Raw genomic sequence first — 21,491 nt, 5'->3', positions numbered from 1 at the left:
CTTCATTCCTAAAAGTGGAAAAGTGTAACCTTAGCAACTTGCGCTACTATTTTGAGGTTAGGTACGAACTCTGACTAGTTGAAGTTATATTGATATCAGAATTGGTTTCAGCGAACCCGAAAACATATATTGTGGTGGTTAGACTGTGGTTACTCATAGTAGAAACGCTTTATTTCAACGATTTGAAGTATTTTTAAGGTTAGGGACGAACAGTGACCAGATGGGGTGTAACGAATATTAAATTCGAAATCAGCAACCCCAAAAACGTATAGATGTGGTGATTCAGTCTACAAAACAGTATTTTTATGTTTCTTATCTATCAATATTGCTCATTAAACATAATTTTCTATGATTGCGGACGCCATATTGGAACCGCCATGATGTTTTTTAAAATCGCCAGACGACATTCGATAGAGTTTTTAAATACGAAGCTTTTGACACGTCGAACGTCAATATCGATGCATTTTTATTCTGGGCAGCCCACTGTGCCCGTTGACGTGAAACGCCCGACATCTTAAACTAATTTACAATAAATTTTTATATGACATTCTGCATGACAAATTTTTATAACAAACTTCTAGCCTATGTGTTTTCTGATACTATAATATTTGAATTTTCTTTTGTAATAGATTATTTAACGTTTAGTTATTCGTAAAATTGTTAAATTGGCCCTTCTTGTGGCATTTAATTCAATAGAATATACGTAATTTAAAAAAACTGTAATTTTTATTTAATAGGCAATAAAACTAAATACCTATTCTAGTTTAACAATTTGGGGGCATTATATTAAATCGAATTTGCGCTTATTCCAATTTTATGCAAAAAGTTGAAAATTAATCAAAACATTATGTTGTTAATGTTGGTAGTACCTGTCGTATGTTTTGTATTTGTAGTTGGTAATTCATTGCAGTTGGTTTGTCAGTTAGCATTAGCAATGTTAAGTTAACATTGTTATTGTCCATCAATACAATATATTATAATTTGTATCGAGTACAATTCAATCAATTTACAGTAATAAGTGCTGCATAAACAATGAATTATTAAAGTGTTTTGTATTTTGCACAAAGCAGGTTTAATGCTTTGTGGTGTTTGGTATGCTTAAGATTGATTAGAAGCTGTGACAAAATGGCAGCAAGAAGAAAGACCATTTAAGGTACAAAGTAAGTTTTCTTTAAGGTTATACTATTATTTGTTTATTTTAACGAAATGACAAGAAAACGAAATAAAATGTGGCATGTATTGGCAGTTTCATATAGATTAATAAAGTTGCAACAAAACTACCCTCATAAGATTTATTGGAAAATAGCTCATCTAGTGGAAGTGTCACTAAGCCTAAATCCTTGCAAAATTCCATCCTAGAACTATCTCTTATAAAACCCAGAAATACATTATAGTCCTAGTGACACTGAGATTATTACGTTATTTGCTGAGATCTTAGTGAATCCTCAAGTATACAGGGTGATTCAGTCATAATGTCATTAATTTTAAGAGCAGATAGAGAAAAATGAGTATAATACGATGGCGTGATTAAAAAAAAATAAATGCATATTTAAGCTGAAAAAAAATTTTTTCAAATCATTATTTAACCCCCTTTTCAGGCTGTTACTGACCGGCTGACGTCAGCTGGCTACGATATGAACAAAGCGACCTAGATGCAATGTTGCCATATTTATATATTTTCGCACATATAAAGACAATAAATAAACGGTTTGCTCACATCAGCCAATAATAATTTAAAATGCTATAAATTATTATTTTTTAATTATGCAGTCAACATATTAAATTGTTATTGTTGCCCAGCAAGAACCTCGAGGAGGTCTGAGCATGACTTGCCAAAAATCATTTTTTATTAACATCATAGTGATAATTTTTTAATTTGGTGTAAGCCTTCTACTAAAAATTGAAAGTAACGCGGCCCATTCAGATGTACAGGTAGAAAATGCGGCCCAATTAAACGATCACTATATACTCCTGTCCATACATTGACACCTAACCACCCCTGAAAGCTAAACCGACGAGTGTGCGGGATTTCATCTGACCAAATGTGACTATTATGGCTGCAAAGAAATTAGCTCTGTTTCACTTTAAATAAAATTTAATAATGAAATTACAAAACCCCAAAAGTTCAAATAATTTAAATACCATTTCATAACTATTTCAATTTCATTACAGAAATAATGACATAAAAAACCAACACTCACTAGATAAATTATAAAGAGAGGATGAAATGTATGTAGTATTTAAATATTGACTGTAAGTAATAGAAGATAAAAATACAATCGGACGGAGACAAATAAACAACTCGTTACGTGTTCCCGACCTAGGTTAACCTGTGTCGAGGCCAATAACCTTCTAATTTGCACGTGTGCACTTTAGTAGGATCGTATTCCATGCAAAGTAGAGCAAAAAGTTGTCGGTCTTTTATCAAAGGAAAATCGTGTCATCAAATTGAATGTAATGAATAGGGATGATTGTTTTCGAATGTACGGTTATTACAATTTATCATTTTTAATATTATTAACGTTTTCACGTTTTATAATTTATTATGTTAAATAATACACAGTTTTAGTATTTCAATTTATTATTCAATATGCAGTTGCGTATAACCAAAGTTTACATAATAAATGTAAACTTTAGTGTAAATCTAAACTTTGGTGTAACCTAGGTAGGCACTTATTGTTTTTGAGAAAGCAATACTTATATTTTTTACCTGTTTAAAATGCCAGCACAAATAAAACAGCATTCATCCGTCCAGAGCACTTTGTTAATAAAGTTCTGCTGCACTTAGGAACCAATTGCAAAATTCAAGACGATTGGGGAAATCAGCTGCTTCTAAAGCTTGAACTTTTTGAAAATGTGTTATGTTAACTCCTTTGCGGGAAAAATGCGGGAGATATGGAGGGTGGTAGATTTGAATAAACGCTTTAAATTGTTAGGTAATGGTTTTGTAACCGTGTGTAGTGTATTTTGTATATTCGGGTATTTAGTGTGCCGACTTTTTTTATTTGATAAAATACAGTGTGCCTACAAACCTCTGCTTTATTTATTTTCTTTTAACGAAAGTTGACTTCGAGAAGTCAGGCTTGTTAAAACATTTTGCACTAAATTATTAAAATTAGTTATAATAAAATGCAGCATGATCCTTTATTTACTTGCATTTTATTGGTTTCATACATATGTATCCGTATACTAAAGCGGATTAATTAAATGTGAACACAGATTATGATGTCAACTTGGCAATGCTGTTCGCTTCAGCTGACGATTTGTTCGTGACATTACGTTACAAAATTTTCCGAGCATCCAGACATCTGGCAGGGCCGCCCTCGTAGCGGGAGTTATGGGTTGATTTCCTTCACTTTTAAAAGTCGAGTAAAAAATTTGTTTTCCGATTTTCTGTCTTTATTAAGTCTTCTGTATAGAATACAATTACTGGCTTTAGTTATAAAATGAGCTTGGGCCAATCACTTCTTGTTTTCATTTTTTACACTTCTAACGTTTATTGTGGTGGAGAAAATAGGATACATTTTCTACCAAAAGTTAAAGAAACACGTTCAATTGAAAATAGTAATGATATCAAAAATTTAAAACCAAAGTAGAACCATTGTCAATTTTGAAGAAGTCACCTAGATTATAGGTCAATACGTGGAAAAGAAAAAAATCTATTTATATAATAAATTGTCAACGTTTTCTTATCAGCCTGTTCCTTTTAAATGCTAATTGTAATTGTTTCAATCTTACCGTTTTATCTAAAAAGGTTCTTATAAATATTATTAGTTCAAATTTTTTTCACATATTGACATACAGTCTAGCAAAAAGAAAAAGCAAAAATATATATATTTTTGTTTCAGAATTGGTAACCCAGAAGAAATAGACTGAGAGAGATGCCAGAAATGTTATTACTGAAAAAAAATAATAAAATAAACAGTTAACCAATTTATTATTTAAGAGTAGTTATTACCCTCGTCCCATATTTTATATTTTTAGCCATGATTATTAGTCTAATTAAATGGGCCTTTAAATCGCAATTTTGATCAACTTGCCTAAATTTTTTATATAAGTTAGTTTAAGGTATATAATAACAATTAAATGACAGTACTTTTTTTTTTCAAATAAAAAATTCAGGCGAGTTGACCAAAATTGCGATTTAAAGGCCCATATAATTCGACTATATTCATAGTAAAGTTTAAAATATAGGTACATAGAACATTACTAACATGTTCAGAGAATATACCCAGAATTATTCATGTAATATCTATCATATTCAATCTCACATCTATAATATATTCTAGGTACATACTTATAATAATCGGACTAATTAAATATTGTACCAAGTATATTCGTTTAAGAACATTCTGATTTTAGATATTCTATATTCTTTGAATATTTGTGAATATCTACAGAATATTTCAAAATGTATAATCTAAGTTTATCTGAGATATTCCAATATGATGATTCTATGAATATTCTCAAAAGTACAAATATATTTAAAACAGATTCTAGGAATAATCAAATATTCTAAATCGAATATACCTACTTGGATTATTCTGGGAATATAATAATATATTGCTGTCTGGGATTATCTTTCTATTATTTCGCCTTCAATAAAATATTTGTAAATATCTTGAAATTACAAATTTTGGAAAGTGTATCTTTGCTACTTTAAAATTTAAATCCAAAATAATGCACATGCTTTTAATAATTTTTTATAATACCAATTTTGGAAACATTTAAAATGCAATTTCTAAATACAGAGTGTAATACTTCTACTTTTTACAGAATTCTTTTCAGAAAAATATACAGGGTGTCATTTAAAACAGAAAAGTTACGGTTGTTTTCGGTTAAACCGGAAGTGAAAGAATTTTAATAATAGGCTCAACTTAAAGAAGTTTAGGTGTATATCAAATGCCATTGGAACAATACAATTGAGACACCTGGTATAAGTAATATGACGCCAATCTCTAATTTATCTAAAATGTTAACCATATTCTGAAACTTAATACGATGTACAACAAAAATGCTGATTTTATAATATAAAATTTTCATTAAATTCAATTTCATTTCATTCAATTTTTGATCAATTTATTTTTTTATTACATTTCAATGAACCCAGTAATAATAAGTTAAATGAATTGCAAATTATATTGTTTAAAATAAAATAGAAAAAAAACTTCTTGTAGTTGGGTTATGCGGTTTTTGTTGGCACATTAAAATTACCCTTTTATACAGGGTGTCCGGTAAGTACCTCCTAATCTCTCGGGAGTGTATAGGGGAGGTCAAAATAAAACTAGTCCTTCCTATAATTTTTTTTCCTAATGTGCCCCCTAACGGAGTTATGGGGGGTCAAAGGGGTACCTAGAAATTAACGTTTAGGGTTATAACTTTGAAACCACCCTGTATATTTTAATAAAATTTTCGTACGTTGTATTACACATGGAGCTCTACGATTTGATGCTAAAATCAACTTTTTGCTATTATCAGGTGTCCAGAAACGGACTGGCCCTATCACAATTTTTCTCAAAATTTTGACAGAAGTAATTTTATCAAACTGAAAATATTATTATTAGATACTCTGAAGGTTTTTCTTTAAAAATGGTACTCTTTATTTATTTCGAAAAAATGAACGGTTTGCGAGATAAATCGGTTTTGAAAAAAATTGGTAACAAATACAACAATTAAAATTTATTTTTTTTACATATTATTTCATGCATTTAATTTCTTTAACTTTATCAAGTCCAGAAATCTTTGAACGGGTTGGCTATACTTTATGAGCAAGTAGTGACCAATTAAAAATAACATTTGAAAAATAACTTACTTACAAGACATGCAACAAAGAACATTCAACAATGAACAAAGGTACCTAAATGTTACTTCGGTAGATGTTCAAAATGAGCACCCCGTACTTCAATGCACTTTCTAATCCTACGAATGTTTTCCCGGTGCACTTGAAATAATATTCCGTGATTATTGCGGAGATGGTCACAGTTCTGTGTTAGCCTCAGCAGAAGTTCCTCTCTACTATTTACGGGTGTTGAATAAACGTTATTTTTTAAATGACCCCACAGAAAAAAGTCTAATGGGTTTAGGTCGGGCGACCTAGGTGGCCATAATACAGGTCCGCCTCGACCTATCCATCGATCACCAAAAACATTCGTCAGATGTTGACGTACTAAACGATCAAAGTGGGGTGGTGCACCGTCATGCATGTACCACATTTCAGTTCTTATTTGAAGGGGCACTTCTTCTAACAAAATATTTAGATTTTCCTCTAAAAATTGCAAATAAAGAGCACCATTAAGTCTTTGCTCCAGAATAAATGGACCAATCAAATGATTCCCGATAATGCCAGCCCACACATTCACCATAAACCTTTGTTGGTAGCGAGTTTGAACTAAAGCGTGAGGGTTTTCTTCATCCCAGACATGTAGATTATGCGAATTAATTATGCCGTCTCTTGTAAAACCTGCTTCATCGGTGAACAAAATAGATGTACCAAAATTATGATTCCGAATATGATGCTGTAAAAACCAATTGGCGTATTGAAGTCTTTTTGGATAATCATCTGGAGACATAGCATGTACTTTTTGGATGTGGTACGGGTAAAGCAATTGTTCTTTCAGAGTTTCATGTACAGCCCATTTTGTAACATTGTTTTGCGCCGCAAGCTTCCTTATGCTATTTGAAGGATTATTAGCAACGTCTTCCAATATTTGTTCCTCTACATGAGGGTCTCGTACTCTCCTCGGGGCTCCTGCTCCACCACGGCGTGGCAAAAAGCTTCCTAAATAAAGGATTCGGAAGAAATTAGTTTCACTAACGTTTTTCACTTTTTTTTTTTACCTGTTTCTCTTAAACTACGATCAACTCTTTCAAAAGTTTTTGGACTCGGCAAATGTCGACCCGGAAACCTTTCCTCATAAAGTCTTCTTGCCTCCACGGAGTTGCATAATGCTTCCCCATAAATTAGGTGCATATCAGCATATTCTGCACAGGAATATTCTTCCATTTTTAAATGTTATTTCTAACGGCTTAAAACGAATACCACAATAAAATTGAATTTTTATTCTGTCACGCGCCTTTGACAAGTACTTTAAAATCAACAGGGTCTAACAACGAAAACAATAGAAAAGAACTCCATGGAGACAAGAGCAATAATAATTTGTAGATGTATTTTGGTCATAGATGTTGATTTTACAAGAAACGGCATTATTCATTCCCTTAATTCACCACCAGTAAATGTTTATGGTGAATCTGTAGGCTGGCACTAGCGGGAATGATTTTATTGTAAAAAAATAAATTTTAATTGTTGTTGTATTTGTTACCAATTTTTTTCAAAACCGATTTATCTCGCAAACCGTTCATTTTTTCGAAATAAATAAAGAGTACCATTTTTAAAGAAAAACCTTCAGAGTATCTAATAATAATATTTTCAGTTTGATAAAATTACTTCTGTCAAAATTTTGAGAAAAATTGTGATAGGGCCAGTCCGTTTCTGGACACCTGATAATAGCAAAAAGTTGATTTTAGCATCAAATCGTAGAGCTCCATGTGTAATACAACGTACGAAAATTTTATTAAAATATACAGGGTGGTTTCAAAGTTATAACCCTAAACGTTAATTTCTAGGTACCCCTTTGACCCCCCATAACTCCGTTAGGGGGCACATTAGGAAAAAAAATTATAGGAAGGACTAGTTTTATTTTGATCTCCCCTATACACTCCCGAGAGATTAGGAGGTACTTACCGGACACCCTGTATTGTCGACACGCTAGACGTTAATAAAAAAGTAAGATTTGGAAAGTTACAATTTTGTTATCTTCTGAACATATAATCCTGATTGGCGTATGGTTTTGTACAGGATGTTAGCAAGGCTCTACTAGAAAATTTTTTCTGATGTGAGTTAACCATTTCATGCAATTTTTCAACGGTATGATAAAAGCAATTTATTAATATATTACAGCACCAACGGACGTTAGAAATTAATTAACTTCCAAATGCAAATATTTCTGTTATTATACAACTTAGTTATTAGTGTTATTTTTGTGAAACATATTTGACCTAAGCTCTTATAATTAAAACTCCGCTTTAAAAAACATTCTACATAAGGGAAGACACGTTAGGTTAGGTTTCAAATACATTTAAGTTAACAAACACGTTAGAATCTAAAATCAGTAACATAATTTATACTGGAACAAATCACATGAAAAATATGTACAAAAGTTTATATAAAATTTCAGGGGCAGATGTGAAACTATTAAATGGTAGGTACCTTTTTGTAACAAAAATATTGTAACGTAGCATAACGTTTTTTTTTTAATTTCAGCAAAAATATATTTTTGTACAAATGCGAAACTAAAATGTATTGTTTTGTATATTACTTAAGATATTGTTTAATTATGTTGTCCACGCATTCAAAAATCATTGTTATTATGGCACCCCCTTCAGACTCAAGGTTATTTATAACTGTTGGTGCATAATCTTCAATTCCAGAACGCGATTCATCTGCTAATGTCTGTCCAGTTTTCACAAATTTTCTAATTTTGTTGGGGAGAGACAATATGGCTTCTTCTATTTTTGTTGACAGTTTGTCTAAGCAATTTGTGGAAGATATATCACCTTCACAGTCTGCTAGTTCCTCTTCAAAATCAGTAATCTCGTCCTTGACCCTTTGAACCTGAAAAAATAAAGATAAGATAAGCTAAGATGGTTAAAAAGTTATCGGATGTTTAGCATACAAAATTGTTCTACCTAGACATCTACCAAAACTCATATAATACAAACAATCGTCTATAACACACCTTGTCATAATAGGCAATGATAATAAGACAAGCATAGAAAAAAACAAAAGTGGTATGTTCCGAAGTTTAAAGCTATAGACTAAGCCGAATAGGAAAATTTTCCTAATCATTTTAGGCACCGATGATGACTTAAATACCACAACCTAAAAGAAGACATTTGAGCACTATACCATCAATTCTCCGTAGCACATGGGTGGTCAGCGGAAAATCAATAATAATAATTAATAATTTTTTATAGCATTGTAAAAAATGACCGGTGAAATAGAGCAGACTGCTTTGGAACACAAAAGTTACAACGGTTACGCGTGAGCAAATGATGCACATCAAAGTTCGTAATGAGCTTTGAGGTTAAATATTCAGGATTATTATATAACAATAACTTAAAAGCTAAACAGGACAACTAGATCCGAAATCTATCACTGAGATTAAACCAGTTCGAATTTTTAAAACTAGGAGAGATATGATCAAACTTACGAAGACCATAACAAAATCTGATACAAACAGTTTGAATTTTTTGAAGACACTTTTTATCCCTGAGGACCAAAGCAGGACACGGCCATGCAGTATGCTATGATGTATAATATCAGCGTATTACAAATTTTTAATTTAATTTCAGTATTAAGAAGATCTTTATGCATGTAAAGGACTTTCAGCTTACCAAAAGATTTCTGAGTAAGAACTGTGGTAAAAAAATTGTGAAAAAATTTTAAGAAATAAAGGAAATTCCTATGAAAATAATTCTACCTCCATGCGGTGAAAAATGTAGAATAAAATGCTGTGATAAAATTTCTCCTTAACAAGTAAATTTTTTCGGAGTTTTATAAGCTTGGCGATACTGAAAAACAAAAAGAATATGTAGCATCAAATATGACAAAAATTAGTTCCAAACATCGGGGGTTTTAGAGTTGAAGTAACAAAAGCCTAGGGAAGATTCCACTCGGCAAAATATGTAAAAAAGTTGCATAAAGTGCATCGTTTCCGAGGGTGTTAATTTAAAAAAAATGTTTTAGCCGATTTTAATGAATTTTTTACGATTTATTAAAACAATTGTCATACGTCAACTGGACCAATAATTAGATTTGATCCAGAATTTTCAGGTGCGTATCCAGCGAGCAAGTCGTTTCTTTTTTGTAAAAAAAATATCGCCCTCCAGTTTTTTTGCGGTTTTTATGTAATATTCAGATAAACCCACTAAAAATAGTACATTTGTGTCTCTTGCACTTTTTAGTGTCTCCGCTTCGTTTTCGAGAACCTTGGCACGTCTCTGAACTCCATAAGGAAAAATAACAATGCTTAGGAATTTATCCAAAAAATTATCGCAGTATGTTTCTTTATGAAAACATAAATAAAACATGGAATGACATTGTCTGAACTATTCAGACTGCTCAAAAAACAAAATATTTGTGAAACAGGAAAGGTAACAGATGATAAAAGAGGAAAAGAAGAAAATCACAATAAGATTATTGAAGGAATAAAAAATAAATTAAGTTACACATTAATTCAATTCAGTAGAAGCTCATTATTGTGTGCAAATCATAATATATCTTTTCATATAGGAAGAAAGATCAACGCGAGTTATGTTTGGAATATGAACAAGGATCAAAAGAAGAAAAAGCTAAACTCTAAGAAAGACATCAAGAACATTTACGAGAAAAGGTACTCAGTCGAGAAGAAAAAGACAATGACAAACAAAATAGTGCCCATGATGTAAAAGTTGTAGTTTTGCTCTGACCAACTCGGTCATGCAAGTTCGTTCTATCGTATGTCTCAAAGTTGATGTTTTCAATTTTACTCTTTTTGACATCAAAGCCACAGAAGGTGTGTGTTATTTGTGGCATGAGGGAGAAGGTTTGCGAGGTGCAAATGAAATAGGAACATGTATATTCAAATACATTGAAGCTCTTTCCGATAAAAGTGAATATTTAGAAATAAATTTCTATTCCAACAATTGTTATGGGCAAAATAAAAACAAGTTTATACTGGCTCTTTATGTTTACATGATTAATAAATTGATAGTCAAGTCTATTCACAAATATTTTATAAAAGGACATAGTCAAAATGAAATCCCATTTTTGTTCAGATCAATATGCTGTTATAATCAGACAAGCTAAAAAAAAGGGAAAAAGCCATGAGCTTAATGAATGATGTTTCAAATACACAATTGATTAGAAAAAGTTGGCTTCAGAGCTTTATATCAATATCTCAAGAAACGTCAAATGTATGAATCTCCGAGTAATTACTCGGAGACTTAATTAAGTAGCAAAAATCTTATCGAATTAGAAAGAAAGCTTTATGGAAACATAAATTATCAATCGAAGAAAAAACATTCAATTTGACTAAGTTATAGGTATAAAATTAAATCCTGCTTTTGTGAAAAAACAGGGATTTCCGAGGCAAAGGAAAAAGAGTTACTGGAGTTAATTGAGGAGTTTTTTATTATTATTCAGATTTTTTTAAAAGCCTCTAAATTAATGACTTTCGCCTTTAGTATTAAGTTTCACTTAGTGAGTTGTTTTCATTAGTTTTTACTTTACTGATTAGCAAAATAATGATTTTTCAATTTTGTTCCAATTAAAAGGACTTAAGTAAGATTTTTTTATTTCTGCAGAAGAGCGTCACATATATTTTCAAATCCGTTTGTATGAAAGTCCATAAAATCAATGCTTTTAAATGTTTTTGCTCTATTTTTATATAATAATATTAAAGATACAAGTAATTTTTGTTTGATTTATGACCAATAAAGATATTTTATTACAAGTCTTCATCTAAAAAAAAATATGTTTAAGATAGTTACTACTAGTTCTATAATTTTCTGAATTTTTGTATTTTTAAGTAAGTGATAAGAACAAGAGGTATATATTACAAAATAAAACAAGCCCGAATATTTACGAGTGTCAAAGTTATGATATAGTTTGTTATAAAAAGTCTATAAATAGCTCTCTGTAAAATCAAGTTTTTGAGTTTTTAACCCTCTTCTTCCGCATGGTCCATATCACATAAATGCGCAATGAAAATTTTTGATCATCTTAAACAGTGATGACTTCAAAGGAATATTAGTTCTCCCTCTAAAAGTGTGGAAGGTAATACTTTGCCTAGAATGGTGTCTGGGGAGTATTAAAGGCAATTTGTCCTAAAAATTCAGGACAATCGCAGAATTATGCAGAAGTCCATACAAAAACTTTGAAGAAATACGATTTCTTCTTAACTCTAGAGTAGGGGTCGGCAACTGGCGGACCGCGGTCCAGGTCCGGACCGCGGAAGGTAAAATACTAGACCGCCAAAAATTTTTTGAAAGTGTAAAATACTCAAATAAATTATTTAAAAAATGTTTTTTTGCGTTTGAGTGCCAACCTTATCATTTTTTCTAGTATGTTACAATTGTGTGAGTGTTTTGAGTTCTTAATGGTTAATAAGCAGATTAAATTTGAATCCAAATTAAAACAAAAAATTTGTAAGAAATATGAATTTTTTTTTCTGGACATCGTTAAAATTTTTCAAAAGTATCCGGACCCCACCTAAAATTACTTGCCGATCCCTGCTCTAGAGGATCAATGGTATTATTTGTTAAATAAGAATTATAATCTAATTCCTATAAGTATTTTAAATATCACCTTTGTACTCTTTCCGCTGCGTGAACATGAGAAATATAAAAGGTACCAAATCAAACATCCGTATTCTAACTTAGCCCGTATGCGAGAAAAATATAATATTTTCAATTTTGTTTTTTGTTTTACAATTTCTTCCAATAATGTAATGTTAATTATTCAATTTTCTTATTGTTTTTCTTTTATTTCTATTTATTTTTAACAATGTAAACACATCTATTTCCTTGTAAGTAGGCTTACATTTGTTTGATGATAAATATAAGTATAAATAATTTGAATTATTGTTGATCAAATCCGTTTGTCAAAATTAATAATTTTTTCATTAATACCTCAATTAACGTCAGTACTATAGGCTCCATTTTCGACAATTAATAATCTATATAAATCTTGTGTCAACGCACTTACGTTTCTCATAGCATCCACTGCGTAAGATACTCCTTCCATAACCTTGTAAGACACATTGCGAAAAAAGTACATGTAAAATTTGCGAGGAATGTTCAACAATTTTTCTTCATTTTCTGCTAAACACTCGTCTATGTTAACGTCGGCATCAGCAGCTATTTCTTTAATCGCATCCAACTGTCTTTTGAACCCATCTCCAACAGTGTTCATGACTATTTCCGCATCCCTTTCTACGGAACCAGCAGTTGATTCCACCTTTACTGCTGCTGCATCAATGATGAGCTTGGCTCTGTCTACAGACTCACTCGTGACTTTTTTTAATATTGCGAGTAGGTCCGTTGTGTCGTTTTTAACTTGTAAGGAGGTTTGAGAATAAATCTAGAATTTGCAAGTAATTTTCGTGTTTAGTATTCTATTCCGCATGAATCAGTTAAACAAATTGAGAAACAACCCACGAAAATAATAAAACGGTTTGAAGCATTCCACTACTGAAAGCTGTCTAAGTTGAGCGAGACAGTTTTTTTGGTAGTCTGAAGCATTTAGAATATTTCTATTAGTTAATTATAGATTATATTATTTGTCAGTTATCAATTCTAAAAGGCGAAGCAATTTTTCAATATTTCTGGCTAATTACTCAAAATTTTGGGGGTGTTTGAGCTAAACTAACTTCAGATTCGGATTCAGCACGTCAAAATACATAAAGCCTATTGGGCCCTGTCAAAGGTGCAGACCTTTTTTTGCGTGCCGGGATTATTAATGTAAATAAAATCAAATGATTAGTAGAAAGTAATTACGAAAATGAATTAATTAAAGATAATTGAAAAGAACCCTCCGAAAATCATCTAAAAAGTTTTATCTGCACGCCAATTCTCAAAGTTTATGCACAAAAAAAAGACGTAATACATATGTAGAGTTCTTTATTCCAGCTATTTGCTTTTACCGAAACGAGTAATCATTTTTACAATAATTTTTAGTAATTTCTTCTAATGTTAATTTAAACAGTAAACATTAGCTCGTATTTTGATTAAGAAAAATAGTAGGTACGTAATGTTACAACTGTTAAGATTCATGTCGCTCTGCTTTTGAGAAGAAACTCTCGAACAGAATGAAAGGTAAATATTTTATTATAGCACAGAATTGTAAACACCAGAAACGACACAGATCCGCTTCCCGCCAATTATTTTTTCGAGTGCGCGTGTGCGAAAATCATGAGTAGAAAAGGTGGAACAGTGAGTGTTTTGTTCATTGGTATTTCAGTAAAACAACAACAAAAGACAATATTTAGGTTTCCAAAAAGTGTTGAAACTAGTATCCTCGTAGATGTTATTACAAAGTTGCAGTTACATAAAAAGAGCAGTTAATCCAATGATCGTGTTTTGCACTATATTTAAATAAATAAATAAATAAGTTGAATTGAAACAATGCCTATAATATGTACGATATTTTTTAGAGCAAAGTACTGGTTAAGATTTTGTAATCGTGAAGATTTGGTGAATAAGACCCCAATACAACTTTATAATAATAATTCTAAGATATGTGCACAACATTTTGAAGATAGAATGTTTACAATCCACCTAAAGAATAGATAAAAATTTGTTTATATTTTGTAAATTCTAATGAAATAAAAATATCCGTTAAAAAATTCACTTTATTTTTTCATTTCCAACTTCTTTTTATCAAGTTTTCACCAGTTTTAGAACTAAACAAAAAATACTCAGAACTGGCACAAGGCACAAAACATTTTTTTAGTATTATCAACACAAATTATGATTAAATATCTTATTTTAATTTTCATTTATTGTTAACGTCGACAATAAAGAAGTGTTATAAACAGGAATAATCCACACTGTATTTAGGTAAATCTCCATTCAATGAATAAAAAAAAGTTTATATAAGCAACATAACTAATTGTTGTTATTTTTAAATTTGGCGCTTCTCTGTACCTACAAAATAATGGCGAAAGGTCATCGAAATTTGATACGGCGCGGCGCGATCAATAGCCCAGTTACTGTAGCTGGAAACATAGTAGTACCACCGAATTTTTTATAACTGCATCGATTTTTCTCAAAATTTAGAATTAGGCTCATCTTATCCCCCACTTCAAAATTTATATATGCGCTAGGCGTACTTTTTGTTCTTAAGGGGTGAAAACCACCCCTTATTGGAAAAAAAAGAAAAAATACAAATTTAAGCATTTTATGTAATCAAATCTCTTTTATTTATGCAGTATGAGTAATTCCATGTGCTATTTAACATGAGACTTAATGTATCCCAAATTTTCAACCCGGAAAAACCTTTAAAAACCATCCCTTTGGATGAAAACAATATATAAAAAAAATCAACTTGAAACATTTGAATCATGCATTTTTATCAAATTAAAATAGATTTCTTGATTAAAAACTCTTTTTTATCGGTTGCAACTTTTCAACCCTTGAAAAATACCCTTCTTTCGAAAATAAAATAAAAAAATATTATTGAAAGAGTAGAAACATTTTAAATGTGCATTCGTATTAAATAAACATTGATTCCCTTCTTATAAAATGTTATAATGCAAGTTTTCATACCTTCTTTCAAAGCAATTTTACTAGTTTTTACCGAAGCAGTTTACAAGGTGTATTCTTGGTGATCCATTGATGAAAGGTAAAAAAATTATTTTGGATACATCATAATTATCTTTACAACTAGTTATCATTCAGTTATCAAATATATATCAAACAGTTTTGTTTGAGCCCTTTCAAGGGCGTATAACTTCCTAAGGGTGCGTTTTAGGGCACATGTTAATAGAAACTTTTTGGCTTATTTTAATGAGTTATAAACGCAGCAGAAGCGTATACAAAAAAGATTTAAATGCTTCAAAATTCTTGGTTGATCTAAATTTTCCTAAAATTATCACCTATACACGTGTTTATTTTTTTGACGATAACTTTCTTACTTTTTAAGATTTTTAATCGCACAAAGGCTCATTTTGCAGGGAATTTTAAGTGCTACGTGAACTGTTGAGTTGATCTGTTTTAAACCCTTAATTTTTAAGTTTGAAGGGTTTAAAGGGCTCGAAAAGGGTGGTTCTGTCATTCATATGATAACTTAAAATGGCAATATCTCGATTAATATTAATTTTAGAGACATAAAAAATAAAGCAAAATCTTCAGCAAAAGCTAAATTTTTTTACTCTTGTATTTTTTTGTACACCCTTTAATTTTTCAGTTACAGCGTAAAAATCGAATTTTTTTTCAAAAATTTGAAAAATTCACAATTTCAAAAATTAAGTTTTTTTTCGAAATCATGCTTTGTAAGTGAGCCAAAGACCCAGAACATATTCTTAGAACATAAATGAAGAAATCTGTAAATGCATTGCATTTAATTTTAATTCTGTCGCCAAAGGCACTGATTTGTTTATTAATTTTTTCTTAAAAAAAATAAGACTATCATGTTATTTCGATCATATTTCCGTTAATTTTGATTCTAAAGACTTAAAACAACTCATTTTAAAGATTTTCAAAGTACTTTAAAAAATGTGCAAATAGTTTTTTCCTAATGTTTATGGTTTTGGTGTTATTTAACGTTAACTGATAACAATTTAGTTTTTAGCTAACATATAATAATGTTTAAAAATCCATAACTCGATTTATATTGCAATTAGAGAAAAACAAAATACTGCCTTAAGATTTGTTTTTTTATTACCTTTTTTTGTTCATTACAACTTTTTCGTTAAATTTAATGGTTTCAGAGTTATTTGCAAAAAACTGTCCGAAAACTTTTTCAGTAAAAAATCAACATTTTCCATGACGAATTACTCGGAAAATATTGGATTATCCAAAAAAACTTTAACATTTGTTACTTAAAATGGACTCTATCGGTTCCTGTGGTTAATTTTGGCGAAAAAATTTCCACCCCCGAGAAGGGGTGGGAACCACCCTCCAGGGCAAAAGCACACTTCGGCACTATATAAGTTTTGTTCCTTGAGGTATTCCCCACATTCAGTAAAAATTTTACGTTAATTGTTTCAGTTATAAAGAATTCGGAGGTAAAAACCCTGAGTAACTGGACTACAAAGGAGAAGAGCCGGCTTTCGCTTCTGGTGTTTTTATATTCTATGATTATAGCTTCTTTGGTTGTTGATCAGTTCTATTTTTAGTAGAGTATTCCACAGTTTTTTTGCATAAGGTCTGTGAATGACTCTGTTTATCATATTTAACTATCAATGTCGATATAAAAAGTTTTATCTGTATTTTGAATATGATAACAGAAACAAAATATTGTTTTGGAAATATCTGCATGTGTATCTAATGATATAAATAAACATTAATGATAATGACATGCATCTGTGTTAACAATTGTGTGATTTTCTTACTATGCCAAGATAAGACTTAAAAAGTAACCTTGATAAGTATTTATTTTTGCGTGTTGTCAAATATGGCACTATACTAACAATAATAAAACTACTGAATTTGTATTTATTAGTTCCTTTATATGTATTTAAATTCTATACGAGGATTATCAGATGTGTTCTCTTCAATGAAAATAATATCATCAACGTAGCACTTCCGGTTATCAACATCGTTATTTTAAATGGAACATCTTATATGTTATTGCATTATCGACAAGATAAATAAAAAATAAATTAAAAATATTGAAACTGCCCTGTACCTAAATCTAACTGTTTTCGAGGTAGGTAATCAATATTTTATAAAAATTTTGACAGATGCAGGCGTTTCGAAAATTCCCTTTATCTTTCTTCATTCTAGAAGTTTTCACTTACTTTTCGGAACACACAAAGAACATAAGATGCAGTACCTTCCGCTATCAAAATCACCTGAAGAAAATTATACCAAGTTGAACCATTTTTTACGTTACATTTTGAAAACTTAAAACCGGCAAAACTTTTTAAATTCAAATGGAACAACATGTATTTTTTGCACATATTATAGAAATTCGATTTCTCTTTTCACTTGTATAGGTATTGTAGGGGTTACCTTTCGATTTTCTCAGATATTTGCGGTTTTCTTCCATTCTCAAGAATATTACATTAAAAATATCATTAAATGTGCCTTGAAAGGCAAATATTGGTATTGACATACAGTATTCTACACGTATCAAGTATTTGTTCGACAAGAAAAGTGCAAAATAATTCATCTAAAGAAGACATTTTGAATTTATTTGATACGCATGGGACATTCACCATTATTAGCTGCATTTCTATGAATTGGTATTTTGCAATATTTGAAATCTCGAAAACGGTAATATTTAGGTACACGAAAGCTTTAACATTTTCGACTTATTTTTAATTTATCTTGTCGATAATACAATAATATATAGGGTGTACTATTTAAGCTACTTCCGGTATAACCGGAAGTGCTACGTTGATGGCATTATTATTATTAAAGAGAACATATCTGATAACGCCCATAAACAAAATTTCAATCATATTGTCTTTAGTTTCTCTGAAACGTTTGATAGGCCACTTACCGTGACGAGACATTAGACATATTTCAGAGACTACTTCGAATTTAATTTTGAAAATTTGGCAATAGTGTTTTCGGGCATGCCCTTCTTAACTAAAATAATGGCGTCCACCTAGCGCCTCCGGTTATACCGGAAGTTGACGTCATCTTCGTTATTTAAATAGAACATCCTGTATATTATTGTAATTTTGTGTAATGTACGATACTATACTAAACTAATACAATACTAGTTACATAATTACCTGAAGGAAAAACACTGATACTGTTAGGCCAAAGAGAACACACAATTTTAACATTTTTTAATGCACATATTTAATATGTCACATACCTAATGTTTTCCAATAATGACTAGATTCCCAGGCATATCTTGCTACTAAATTAGTAATTTAGTGACAGTAAAGTACCACAGATATAACATGTTTTTGATAATTTTGATATGATTACAATATATATGTAATCAAATCAATTCTACTATCTTTTATTGAACAAATATTACTTAATATGTATGAAACGGTAATAGTCCACAGTACAGGCCCCCTCTGGAAAGTTGATTACCAATACTTTATAACTCCTGAGGAGCTTCGTTTTGACGAGTCTACCACATTTTCCCTCTGCGACTTTTCTCGATTCCTCTGCTTTTCCACTCGGAAAAGTCCAAAAACATGGCAATTTCCCGGAGTCTTGAAAAGTCAAGACCACATCTTTTATTTTTAGCTTAAGTAACTGGAAATTTTGTTGCAAATGCTTATTTTTAGTTTCTGAACTCAAAATTCTTAAAAGGATTACATAAAAATGTTTTTCGCTTTTTTTGTACTAGAAATATATTATGAATTTGTATACAGGGTGACCCATTAAGAATGGAAACACTCGCGTACAAAAGTTGTTTATGGACCGGTTTGAACCGTTTTTTTTTTAAAGATAGATCTCCAAAAGCTCTATCTTGATGCAAAATTTGAAGACGAAATTTTGATTTTCAAGGCCTACTATGAATTTTTTTTTAAGTGAAAAATAGCAAAATTTTGTTACCGATTTTTTTATAAAAAATCTGACTACACCACTGGATTTAGGCACCTCTCAAATGCATTTGTACCAATTTTTGCGAAAAAAGTTTGCCCCTAAAAAAGTTATGACAATATCGGCATCACCAGTGTTTGCCGTTGTCGGTGAACCTATTCTTTTATAAAAACCAAATAGAACCCAAAAGGGAAACAAAATTAAATAACAAACACTGGTTTAATAATTATTAATAAGAACCATAAAAACCAGTATACATAAAATAAACAACAAGTTCGTCAAATTATTATTATTTCGTGGTTATTATGCCAAAACTTACAAATATTTTATTCAAAAAGCCACTGGATTCTACAACCATAATCCAACCATACTTTGTGAGGAATTTTCTGAAAAAAATATTACGAGATATCCAGAAAATAACGTTGCTTAAAAATAATATGAACAAAATTTGGTAGGCTGTGAAATATAGAAGTTTAGACAACAAATGTCAAACTTCACAAGTAGTGGCACATTGTAATATTTTTTGTGCATTCCATAATTCTTTGCGATGGCTCAAAGTTTAACTTTACATGGGAAAATTGAAATAGTACGCCTTTCTGGAGAAAATGATCGGACGGCAAGAGTGGTGTGTATAATTTTTAACAACAGACATCCAGATAGACCTAATATTACGCATATCACAGTTTTTAAAATAAACAATACTTTTATGGAATATGGTGCTGTATCAAAATGCATTTTAAAAAGGGACAATCAACAGAGAAGAGCAGGAAATTTTAAATTATTTTACAAACAATCCGCAGAATAGCCTCAGGATTACTTGTTTACATTTAAATTTATTTACCTAGTGAAAGTATCCGATGCTGCCTAAAAAAAAATAACATAAAACCCTATAAACCTCAGTTTCTTCACACTCTGGAACCAGGCGATAATGAGAAACGAATGGACTTTTGTCTCTGGGCACAAGGACAATATCTCAATTACCGATTTTTTTTTTTTAAATATCTTATTCAGCGAATGGAATTATATCATCACAGAAGACAATATAGTCAGAAAGTTAACGTTTGGTGTGGGATACTTAACGAGAAAGTCATTGGTCCAAGGGAATATGAATGTCGAACAATTTCTACATTTTCTTCAGAACGAATTTTTTAATACAGTCGATAATCTTCCATTGCAAGAAAGAGTAAATCTACATTTTCAGTTGGATGGTTGTCCAATACACAATGCGAGACATATCGGGAGTGGCTTAAAGAGAATTTCCCCAATCATTGGATAGGTCGAAACAGTCCATTAATTCATTAACCACCCCGATCTCCGGACCTTACCCCACTTGATTTTTTTCTGTGGGGCTTTATTAAGTCCAAAGGTTATAAAACACGGCTAAATAACCGGGAGGTATTGTACACTAGAATAAGGGAAGCGTGTGAGGAGATTAACGCGCATCAATTACGAAATGTTGTAAAATATATAAAAAAACGTTATGAAAAATGTATAGAATTAAACGGAGGATTAGTGGAAGCTACAAATATTTAAATTTAATGACGTAATTAGTGTAAATCAATTTGATAGATTTTTTCATTTTAAAAAATGTAATTTTTTAATAATTTTTTTATCAATTGTTGTTTATATTAGAGTAATTGTTATTTATTTTGTGTATACTGGTTTTTATGATTCTTATTAATAATTAGTAAACCAATGTTTGTGTTATTATTTAATTTTGTTTCCCATTGGGTTCTATTCGGTTTTTATAAAAGAATAGGTTCACCGACAACGGCAAACACTGGTGATGCCGATATTGTCATAACTTTTTTAGGGGCAAACTTTTTTTCGCAAAAATTGGTACAAATGAATTTGAGGGGTTCCTAAATCCAGTGGTGTAGTCAGATTTTTTATAAAAAAATCGCTGACAAAATTTTGCTATTTTTCACTTAAAAAAAATTCGTAGTGGGCCTTGAAAATCAAAATTTCGTCTTCAAATTTTGCATCAAGATAGAGCTTTTGGAGAGCAATCTTTAAAAAAAAACCGGTTCAAATCGGTCCATAAACAACTTTTGTATGCGAGTGTTTCCATTCTTAATGGGTCACCCTGTATGTAATCGTAAATCTTATTAAACTTGTAATATGCTGAAACGGTATTATTAATATCAGTAACCACAAAGGTAAAACCAAACCTACTTTCATGATAAGTGTTGTTTATTTATTCTGTTATCTGC

The 21,491-nt window shown here is 30.8% G+C and overlaps 1 protein-coding gene across 1 annotated transcript; it reads right to left on the bottom strand.

Moving 5' to 3' along the window:
- Positions 1–8,158: 8,158 nt before the first annotated feature.
- On the bottom strand, positions 8,159–18,632 carry LOC108911082. The gene is made up of 3 exons (XM_018715916.1): positions 18,507–18,632; positions 12,806–13,180; positions 8,159–8,671 (listed from the first exon to the last, which is right to left on the bottom strand). The coding sequence occupies exons 1-3, from the start codon at positions 18,558–18,560 to the stop codon at positions 8,372–8,374; spliced, it is 729 nt and encodes a 242-aa protein (XP_018571432.1). The 5' UTR covers positions 18,561–18,632; the 3' UTR covers positions 8,159–8,371.
- Positions 18,633–21,491: the final 2,859 nt, after the last annotated feature.

The sequence above is a fragment of the Anoplophora glabripennis genome, unplaced genomic scaffold (genome assembly GCF_000390285.2).
Source record: "Anoplophora glabripennis isolate ALB-LARVAE unplaced genomic scaffold, Agla_2.0 scaffold614, whole genome shotgun sequence".
In the NCBI taxonomy this organism is placed as follows: Eukaryota; Metazoa; Arthropoda; class Insecta; order Coleoptera; family Cerambycidae; genus Anoplophora; species Anoplophora glabripennis.
This window is presented reverse-complemented; position numbering and strand designations above follow the sequence as displayed.